The 11,330-nt window shown below is 37.8% G+C and overlaps 1 protein-coding gene across 1 annotated transcript; it reads right to left on the reverse strand.

Annotated features, from left to right (window-relative positions):
* Nucleotides 1-685: 685 nt before the first annotated feature.
* On the reverse strand, nucleotides 686-6,169 carry alx3 (ALX homeobox 3). Its single transcript, XM_067525584.1, has 4 exons — nucleotides 5,644-6,169; nucleotides 1,815-2,089; nucleotides 1,594-1,719; nucleotides 686-1,414 (listed from the first exon to the last, which is right to left on the reverse strand). The coding sequence occupies exons 1-4, from the start codon at nucleotides 6,086-6,088 to the stop codon at nucleotides 1,064-1,066; spliced, it is 1,197 nt and encodes a 398-aa protein (XP_067381685.1). The 5' UTR covers nucleotides 6,089-6,169; the 3' UTR covers nucleotides 686-1,063.
* Nucleotides 6,170-11,330: the final 5,161 nt, after the last annotated feature.

Below are 11,330 nucleotides of genomic sequence, written 5' to 3' on the forward strand. Positions count from 1 at the left end.
CACCAGATGGGAGGGTACCATGTGATTCAGTGTTTCCTTGACAATAAAGGAAATTGTTTGGAGTAAAGCACAACAAGGAGATTTCCTGAAAAAAAAAAAATAGATTTGAAACTTAGGCCACAGGAACACATTCGAGCTGTATTCTTCCTTAGAAAGACAACACCTAATTCTATATAGGAAGTATTTAAAAAAATAAATGAAAGAATCCAGATGACCTGGCTTCTGTGAATACTACTACGAAAAAATATGCTCAGTATAACCCCAATTTCTTCTAATAAACTGTAATTCTTTACTTACTTGATTAGGTTTACCACTGAAGCTAGATGTGAACGTGAAGGCAGGCATCTTTGGGAGGATGACTACTTCATCATCGATACTGAAGTTTGGTCGCTCAGTTAGCTTTTCATTAATGAACCTGCCACTCTTTCCTGATACATGAGGTGCCACCTGAAGTGAAGCCAAGTGGGCTGCACATGTCGGCCTTTACACTTCCTGAACACAAAGAAGCTCACCTCTAACACAGCAGAAACCTTTTTGTTTGTGGCAATGGGAGCATGTGAAGCATTTTTGCCTCAGAACCACAGCTCTTAGCTCTCTGGGTTAAGTCATGTCAAGGCTAAAATAATTCTTCCACATTCCATTTTCTTAATACCTTTGAGTAAAGAAATTTACCTTTAGATGGAGGCCTTTATTACTGGACATAGTATATAGCACAACACACATAAAACAAAGATTAATATGATAATTACAGTTTGTACATGCTTAAATAATTATTTATTTGGTTTCAGCAATGTAATAAAAACGAAAACTGGAAAGAAGAACAATCTTATTAATATGTTGAATTTTGTGCATGAGGCTCAAGTTGCACACAGTGTTCATGTTAATCCTGTTCCAAGGTCTTTCAGATTTCTAAAAAGTCTCTACATTGGCTTACAAAAATGTTGAGAGGAAATATCTGAGTCATATGCTGAGATGGGTGTGTACATCTGGGACTGTGTATGGATTAGGAATGTATTCTGCTTTGGCTCAGTCTGTGCATTATGGGAAGCTTGTATTATTGTGGTCAAGTAGGCCAGGAAAGGATGCTGCCTGGCTCTTTGGCTTTCATCCGTAGGGCCACTAGACCTGTTGGCTTGTATTCGGTGTCAGGCCCTTCGATTGAAGGGGAGGCAAGACCTCCTGGAAAGCTGTGGAGTGAGTATAGGCCATTGATGCCCGGATGGTGAGATGGGTGGTGGTGATGGTGGGGATGGCTGGGGGAAGTGGGCATGCCCATGAAACCCTGCAAATTGCTGTGGGGGTGAGGGTATGGACTCATGCAGGATGAGGGGATGGAGTCAGCTCCTAGGACACAACCAGCACCAGAGCCTCCGGCTCCCCCTGAAGCCGCCCCTGGCCACAAATTGCCCTGCATCTGGATGGAGACAGGTTTGGGACACATTTGGAATTTGATAAAAACGCTTCATACTTTTCAGAAAACACCAAATAAAGATACAAAATCTGCACAGGTCAGATTGAGCTTGTTCAATTTTGTACTATTAAAAAACTGTGCGACTACAATATGTATATCATGTGAGAGCAGCGGTGGTCTACCTGGTATGCATCATGGCGAGGGAGAAGAGAGATATCATATGTAGCAGCGAAGTGGTTGCGGACCTCCTGGATTTTTCCATAACGTTCCCGTTTCCTCCACTTGGCTCTACGATTTTGGAACCAAACCTTTTGAATACAAAAATATAGTATGACAGAGAATTTTCAGAAGACAGCAGGTTTTGTTCTGTTATTCTTTTGTGTTTGAAGTTAGAAGAATGAACCTGAACCCGAGCTTCAGTGAGCTCAGTCCTCAGTGCCAGCTGTTCCCGGGCATACACATCAGGATAGTGTGTCTTCTGAAACACTTTCTCCAGCTCCTCAAGTTGAAAGGTACTGAAAGTGGTGCGATTGCGCCGCTTCTTGTTCTTGCCTGACAAGTCAATAGAGTCGGCAATAGAGTCTCCCTGTAAACCACCACCAGGCTCTTTCAGCTTGCCACAGCAGTCTGTGCCAATCCCAGCATAGCCCATGGTTTTTGCAGCCCCTTTCTCTCTGACTGAAGCATTCAAAGAACACAGAAGAAAGTGTACAGTTACTTATACTTCAAAATAAAGATAAAAGAAAATGCTAATTCTAGTGTTCAGATTTAATCCCCTGTCTGATATTTAGTGTAACCTGGTTTACTTTGCTTGTTTGGAATGCAGTGTTGTAGCTCCCCACCTTCATCAGTATACCCTTTAAAGACATACTCCGATAATATTCTTTAATCTCAGCAATGCTTTTCTGGGTAAATAAAGCTTAAATGTAAATAGTTTTTGTTAGACCTGAATAATGTCTTTTGCAGGATTAGGATGGGCACAAGCAAATTAACGTTTATAGGATGAGAGAACTTAAATCTGTTTTGAAACCATGAGTAGATGTAGAAGCTACCTCCACGATTATGATTGGAAACAGAAAAAAGTCAATTCAAACATTTGAATGGCCCATCACTCCCTTTTTACAGCCAGAGAAAAACCATTAACCCGCAAACATTCATCTGTATATAGATCTGCTGCAACTATTTTAAGACTAATAAACTGTATAACTACTTGTTGTTACAGCATCAAATTAAACAGGGTCTCACATCAAACATTATGTACATAAAGCATCACTGAAAATAGTTAATCTTTGTTCTCAGAAATAAGTGGCCAACTGTGAGATGCCTGAAAACATTAACACGCTCACACACACAAAACAATGATCCAGCCAAACAGTGTTTGGGAGTAATTTGATTAGGCCAGTCAAACCATTCTTAGGCAGTAAACTAAACTGAACTGTGAGTTTGCTTAAATAAACCCACAAGGCAGTAAGTCAAAAACAAGATTGTTGACTGTTTCATTTGGAAATACAAAAAAGAAATGTTTGGGGTCACATTCCAAACAGACAAAGTTTTTAAATGTATGTGAAACCTCTTGCAAATTCTATTTCAAAATACACACATTAAGTATAAGACAAGTCGGATACAGCACTGATATACACAGATTAGCCATAACATTATGATCACGTGTGCAATTTAATACCATCTCATTCATTTTTGAATATGTTGGCCAAAACATTAAAACCACCTCTTCTTGTAATGTACTCCAGTACGACTCCACTATCCACTTTGACCTCAATAATAAACACATAGTACAATTATCACCTAGTGATTATCATCCTATCGCAGTTTCAACATAAAAACTGAAAGATTATAATGCTATAAAAGTAAAATTCATTGCAGAGTTACTGTATTGGATTGCATTAAATTGAACAGGTGTTATGCCTGAATGTTGTATAGGACAAATTTTCAATCTGGTAAAGTACATATTTTTTTTAAAAGAATAATATGCATTCTGACCTTTACATCCAGCTAAAGGGAAATCTGAAAGCCTTTTTTTCCTTCCTGTTACCAGGCCATGGAAGGAGCAGTTCCCTCCTGCAGTGTTTGGATGTTGTTGTCTGTGCTCATTATGTTTAACCCTGCCCTAACACAAAATCATTTCTCCATCTATCTGCAGGCACTTATGCACTGGGAACAGCTAAGACACTCTGCTATTGTCTTAATTTTCAGGGTCCCAACAGAGAGCACTTTTCATTGCAACATTAATTTCCTTGTGTCCATTAGACACAGCCTCACACCATAGTTCACGCTCAAAATATTCTGAGTCATAACTGCAAACTGGGGCCGCAGCAGATTGTGCAGCTTTTATCTTGTCAAGGACCCATATCCGCTTTCCCTATACTTTAGTGTAACTGGGGATTTGTGTGAAATGCAGGACAAAGCAAATATATGATACATTTATTTATAAAACGTAGAGGAACAGAAAGAGTATTGGTAGAAATTTACACGGCTTCTGTTAAGGACTTTTGTTCTTTATATTAGGTTTTCCAATTTGTGCAAGATGGTAGATGGTAAAATGTTTGTTTTAAAACAAATGTTTAATTGTGCATTTTAATGGTCAAAGAAAATATGATAGTTTTTTAATTCAAATTAGTTTAAATGTGATAATCAAACTGAAGTGATCTCTGGAGATTTGGAAGGTCTGAATTTGAGCTTATGCCATTGGAAAAAAAGATGGAAAGTATAATAGTTTGGCTAATTGTTTTGTAGAATATTATATATTTGTATGAAGTTTCTTTTAATATCTAAAACTATGAATACATTTAGAAATGTACTGAATAATTTGGAAAAAATATTTTGTTGGCAAAACTATGTCATAAATAGGATCCAGAGTTCAGCGACATACCAAATACAATATAAGAAATGGTAAGCTTAGAAACTCCTAATAGAAATAAATGCAAAAAAAGAAAATGTGTTTTTTCATACTGTCCCTTTTATTTCAAATATTTTCAGTTTCCAGTTTAAAATGTGTAAATTACACATTACAAGTGCAGACAGTGGTTGCAAATTACAATGGAAACTATTATAAAAGTGTTAAGGTGGTTGTGTTTTTCAATATGCTGACTTATTAAAATATTTTCCAACTGCAGACAAAACCGAAGGATGTGTCTTCCTTCAAAGATGTAAACCCAAATTCTAAAATGAAACATAAAAATAATAAAGATATGGAAGCACACACATACAATGTATCTCATTTTTATATGCAAAGTCCTGTCCACTTGCAGTACTATATCAAAAGTACGTGACACTGCGTGAGCTTAGACGTGAGAGAGAAGGAAGGGGAGACCAGCCTTTTGACTTGAAAAGAAAAGTAATAAAAGTCCACTTTTAAACAAGACAGTTGATATGGTTATCATAACTAATTGTGTAGGAAGCCTGCTGGCAGAAACATGAATCAAGTCATTGTATATTATTCTGGACACAGATATTACATAGACCTTATCAGCGCTCATATGCTTTGCGGAGTCATCAACATCAATAAATAAATTGAGAGACCACATCATTTCTTCAGGCTCCAGTTCAACATACACAATGGTTCCTTTTTTTCAAGACGGACATTTATAGGTTATTTGAGAACACACCTGCTGCAAATTTCAAGTCAATTATGTTATGTTTTACATTTTAAACCTTGCATATGAAGAGACTGAATGCTAAAATGCAGAAAGCTGGTAGCTGACTAGTAGCTTAATGACACACCCAAGTCGCTGCCAGACTGACCTTTAACCTCTCTCCTCTGTCAGTTAAAAACACATGATGACGTTTTTATCAAAACCATGTTCTCCTCTTCATCATCAGTAAAAATGAACACTGTCTAATAAAAAGAAAAGAAAAATGTAAAAAACTGGCACACCAAAAAACTTGTTTACTGATTTTTTAATTAGATTTGTGTCGTTTAAATTCTTCTTAGATTGTTACATTATTCCTTTCTTGGTTTAGATTATTCCTTTTTTATCCATTCATATTTATTCACGCCTCGCAGGATAGTGATTACTTTTATTATTTTAACTATTAAAATGTCAACAAGTAAATCAAATCCACTAAATTAGGATAATTTTAATCACTAAGTAAATATTGCTCAGACAATTAAAAGTCATACTCAAAAATATTTATACGCATAAAGAGGGATGCAGGACTCTTATTACATTCTTAATTCATTTTCCTTTTTAACACATTTAAATATGTCGACCTACCTTCCGAGTTGTTCTCAAAAAACGCCGGCTTGCCGCTCATGGTTGTCCCCTTCAGATCCTGGTTTATACTGTCCAAGAACTTGCTGTGTTTGGACGGTGATGTGTTCTGATTTGCCGGGACAGCGCTGTGCGTAAAATCAGAGCCAGCAGCGCCGTACCTCGCCGTGGCGGCGGCGTACAGGTCCCCGTGCAGGCTGAGGCGGTGAGCAAGAGGAGGATGAAGGTGCAAGGGTTTCTGGAGCTCATCGCAGACAAGAAACGAACCGGAGCCCCCGTGTTCCAATCCTGGGGAGTTTTCTGGCGTCCTCCTGCTGGGTTGAGAAGAGAAAGGCAAACAACTCTCCGTCTCCATCTTCAGGGTCGAGCAGGAAAGATCGACAACAGCGACTGGCCGCTGATAGTGTGGGCGCCTGAGTGAGATATTTTTTTCTTCTTCTGTCTTCATGTCAAGTGGGTGGGATTTAGCAGATCAGAAACAAAGACCCGTGAAACCGGGATTGGTGTGTGTGTGTATGAGTGTGAGAAAGAGAAGTGAGAGAGAGAGAGAGAAAGAGAAAGAGGAGAGAGATGGGATGTCAGCATCCAGCAGTCTGATATAATGCGCCAAAAATTCAATCACGTGTGGTTTCAGTCCCAGCATTTAACCATTTAATTCCTACTTCATATGTTGTTATGGGCCTAATCACCAAATCAAGCAGGACAAGAGATGCAGGAACGCACACCAGTTTACGCACAAATATCTGACAGAATAAATAATTATTTGTCACCGAAAGGCATGATCAGACTGTTACTTGTTTAGTTTTACTTTGTGCACATAGATATTTTATTTTATTTTATTTATTATTATAGTATTTTATTTTATTTTATTTTTTATTTTAACTTATTTCTGCCATTACCAACAGCCTAGGTCTAAATGTTTGGGCTTTTTTATTGGGTAGTCCTCCTTGATATTTTCAGGGAAAGACTTATTTGTAATTCACTAAAAGTTTATGCGTGAATAATGAAGTGTTCGACTAATTTTCCTGATTATTTATTAGCCTGTTATTTACCCCATAACATTTCGACGCATTATACTAGTCCAGTGCCGATAAATATTTTACAAATTTGCTAAAACAGAAAGGGAAGACATCGATAACGAACATGTGACATAAATTATCAACACACACGGACACACAAATTTCTCATGTTTAAAAATGCAAAGATTGTACGTGCAAAACATATTAAAATCAGCTCAAAATATAGCCGACTTCAAGCAAACCTACAGGCAGACTAAATTCCCCATAAACATGCTAATATGAACAACAGGAAAAAATAAAAATATCATATATTCAGCTATCCATGTTTGAATACAAATGTCACGGGTTTTGTTTGTGTGAACAAACACAACCTAATAAGCGGTCAAAAGGTTTTGCAACATAGAAGGTAGGTTAACATATTTTTCTACATGGCGTTTAAAGACAACGGTCCAAATTATGATCTATTAATTTTAAACCAAGAAACTCAGAAACGCCATTTAAATGCTTATTTTAACGACACGGCCTATAGGATTATTTGGCCCTTATTCGATCATGTAATATCGAAGAACAATGCAACATCTCCCAAAGCTAATGTTTGACTTAAAAACTGCTTATGATAAATACAGACATCAAATTAATTGACGGAAAGTGCCTGTTCGACTGTTAACAGCAGATGCATTTCGTTCAGCGTTATGGTGCTGGCTTCCTTTGCCTGCGATAAACAACGTTGCATGTCTTTCAAAAATTACGGAAAGAGGAAAACAATGATTATATAAGTCATAACATTTTCCTAACTACAGTGAAATGCAGTTTTAATTATTATATATTATATTATATTGTTATTCACTTTAATCTTTGTGGGTTTTTACATTACAGCTCGTGACATTTCATTTGACAGTTATCTATAAATATAAAACAATAACAGCAGCTTAAATAAAAGTAGAAAAGGTGGGCTACACTTTGTCCGTGGCACGGAGTAGATTTCTTGTTCATTTTAACTGACTGAGAAAGAGTAAGATTAAAGGCTTTTAATACTGACATGTGATCTCCAATCTAGACAAACCTTGTCTAAACACAGCGCACTTACCAAGTTCAGACTGGTTTAGGGGACATCTTACCAGTCTCTACCTGAGGCCTCATGCTGCTCAGCTGATGGACAAGTGTGTAAACATGAGGACCATTTGGGCTGAAAGGCCTCATAAGCCTCATTTGATTCCATTTTGAGCTCTGAAATATGAAAAGTGTCCACAGTATATGTGACTTATCCAAGCAGGAAAAAAGCTGTTTAACAAGATCTGGAGGCAACATGATGTGGGAATGATGGCTCCATGGGAGTTCACATCAATATTTGTACAAAAGAGAGAAAAGCTGTCAAAGCTAACAGTTTTTGTCAATAAACAGAACATGACAAACCTATATTTTATTTTATTTTATGATTTATTCATACTTAAATGTGAAAATAATACTCTCAAACTCCATCTACCAATATTAATAAAAGTGTAGTCATGAAAAAAATTTAAAGTTTATTGCTCACAAACTGCAAATACATGGCTGCTTGCAAGTGAAGAAAAAGTCTGAATTAAGAATGTAAATGCCATCTTTTACCTTCCCACTGTGTTTTCATCCCCATAAAATTTATCCCACAGGTATAGCTGCAAGCATTTATCAAACTATCTGGCTGATCATCAATAAAAATGTCCAAATTGTGTTTAAAAGGATGCATTTTAAGATGCACACAAGTTGGAATATGTTTCTCAAATCTCGTGACAAGCAGGCTCTCTGTAGCTGGAGGCAGCAGAGCACTCTTGAATTCACAAACCCAGCTGAGTAAATGCATTCCAGAAATGTGGGCAAGAAGAAGAACGACTGGGCTATGATCTCTCAGCCGCTGCAGGTAATGATGTTTATATGAACATTGCATCAGGAGAGCATAAGATGTATAGAATTATGGGTGTGTTAAATCACAGTCTCCTATGAGTCTGTGTCTGTACGTAGTGGCCTGCTACATTTAAAGGGGGTAGTCAATATATTTAACTAGAGGAAGGACCTATTTTATAGCTAAAATACACGTAAAACTCTTGGCCACATGAACTACTTATGTGAAATTATGAATTCTGCCTTCGCAATAAACGTATGGATTTCGTCCTAGCCATAGTGGAAGGGAAATAAGTAGGGGTTAAAAGCACAGAAATGGCACAAAATAGCACGACTCACCATCCATACCACGACTTGCCGCTCCCTGCTGTCCTAAATCCTTGTCCTACAATCGTGTCCTGGGCATGACCCTGCACAGGAAATCAGTTCAGCCTGCTGGGAGTCCCAGGTCTCCCCCTGCTGCCTCCCAGCTCTGGGCACAGACAGCATGGATAAAGGTGACCCTACACTCTCACCGTGCACCCTGCGACCCTCTGGCTAAAGAGCCACTTCCACCCCTCCCTCCCCTACATCCTCTCTGCCCGGCTGTCAGTCTGCAGGGCATTGTAGCCCCCGTTACACCTTACATCCTCTACACACACAATTTGTATATACAGGCTTGCAGTGTACTAAAAGATTTGATTAAACAGCACCAATATGCTTTAATATATTCTATATTTAATATACTCATATTTAAAAGTGTAGTATATAATATTTAGTGATGTTACAATGGTGAATAATGTTTATCATGCATGTATAGCAAGTAAACAAACATCTGACCTTTTCCAGTACTGATCTGCGTGATCCTCAAACAGCATGTAGATGGAGAAGTTATTAACATGGAGATGAACACCAACATATAGAGAATGAAGTACATCTCAGTACTTCTTTGTCTGGATATCACTGCCTGGGGCCTTTCCTCTCACGTACAGGGTGGCAATTCAACCTGAGGTTTGCATTAGAATAGGAGAAGGATCGCTAATTTAATTACCCTCCAATGAATGCACAGAGATGATCCCATATGCAGAGCCAGGGCTTGTCTCTGAGGCCTCCCTCACATCTTCCAGTCCATGTCCAGAAGCTGCAGAGCCAGCTGAGGACATGAGTGACAGCTGCCGACCCTGGGGTCAGCTCGATGGAGAGGTGCATTGTGGGAAGCTTAAGCTCGTTTGCTGTAGTGATGGGGGCTGAGGTCTTTGAAGGGAAATGGGAAGTGGGGTTGCTGTCCTCTGTCTGACCTCGCAAGAGCCGTGATGGAGCACACTGAAGCCCAGTGAGTGTTAGCAGTAAGTCAGGACCTACAACCACAACATACAAGATGCTCTGGGTGCACATCTGTCAGATAAGTCAGGACAAAGACTGAGAAAAATTGTAATGTTGTAATTGTTTTGCTTAAAATGTTATTGCATAGTAACATTATTTTCTAGACAGCTCTGCAAGACCATACAATATTAAAGTGTTTGTTATTCTGACTGGTGGCAAAATTGTCACAATTATCTGCAGTGCTCTTCAAACAAAAAGACAGAACAACTAACAATCACAAGTCCTGAAGCCTTTGTCAATTGGGGAAATAGTTAATCTGTGCCTTACTTATCTTGCTGCTGTGTACTGTGCTGTTCTCATATAATGCAATTATAGAAACTGGGAACAGTCAAATTCAAGATCTACCAACTGGCACAATGTTCTGGTAAAGAAATATTTGCAAAATTTATAGAGTAATTATAAGCCATTAATAAGAAAAAACATTTGGCCAGGTTGTTGTTTCAGCAAGAAAATTTATTAATAACGTGATTTGCCAATGAAATGTTTAAAGGTCTCCTCTGGAAAAGAGCAGCAGGATATCTTGTCCACACATATTAACAGCACATTGATACTTATTTCAGAACCTTTTCAAACAATTTTGGTAAAACCAACTTGCCTCTGGCTTATTACAAATTGAGAAAAAAAAAATGTAAAATGACTATTTAACCGAAGACAATATTTATAACTGCAAAAATGTATTATGTAAAGGGGAACGTGATGTCTTTTTGTTAATGACTTACAAACATTTATAACTGCAGAGTTAGTTGTGGATACTAATGACTGATCTGTAAAGCATTAATTAAAAATTATAAACAATTTCTAAAGTAATTTAAGTCTCACCGCTATGCAATAGCTTGGATTCCACATAAAACTGAACTTAATGACTCTAATGTAGTTGTTATAACTAGAGCACAATTTACAAAATTTTTTTCGTCTTTTTAACATTTTAAATGTATTACTTGCTCCTATAAATGGTACCTATATCCCACAGTGAGAAAAGTCTATACTTACAACTTGCAATTAAAACCTTACTTTGTTTGCATTTCTTCACACAACAATAATAAAAGAAAAACACCATAAAGACATATGCATAAAAATAAAATAAATAGAGCAAAAGAGAAGAGAAGAAGGCATAGTGCACGGTGCCTCTTACAAGTGGAAGTTGTCTCAAATGTTGTATTGGCAACTTTTTTTCATAGAAATGGGCTGATAGATAACTACTTGTGTACAGCTAACCAATAACAATATGTACATTTTACATTAACCGCTGCTGGGGTGTGGTTGTCATAGCAACAACCTCTTACAAACAAGGAGCTGAGGTGATTTGCTGGGTACAGTAGCCCAAACGGTGTGTGTGTGTTTGTGTGTGTGTGTGTGAGTGTGTGTCTGTGCGACCGGGTCTATAAAAGCTCACTCTGTCATGATAAATGCCTCTCTGCTCTTACTGGCCCTTAA

The sequence above is a fragment of the Channa argus genome, chromosome 13 (genome assembly GCF_033026475.1).
Source record: "Channa argus isolate prfri chromosome 13, Channa argus male v1.0, whole genome shotgun sequence".
NCBI lineage: Eukaryota > Metazoa > Chordata > Actinopteri > Anabantiformes > Channidae > Channa > Channa argus.

What these genes read in the sequence shown, in the direction of transcription:
- alx3 (XM_067525584.1), bottom strand. Translation starts at nt 6,088, where the DNA reads ATGAAGACAGAAGAAGAAAAAAATATCTCACTCAGGCGCCCACACTAT. An exon ending in TCACTGAAGCTCGGGTTCAG is followed by an intron (nt 1,720 to 1,814) that starts GTTCATTCTTCT and finishes TGTATTCAAAAG; the next exon opens with GTTTGGTTCCAAAATCGTAG. An exon ending in CTCGCCATGATGCATACCAG is followed by an intron (nt 1,415 to 1,593) that starts GTAGACCACCGC and finishes GTCTCCATCCAG; the next exon opens with ATGCAGGGCAATTTGTGGCC.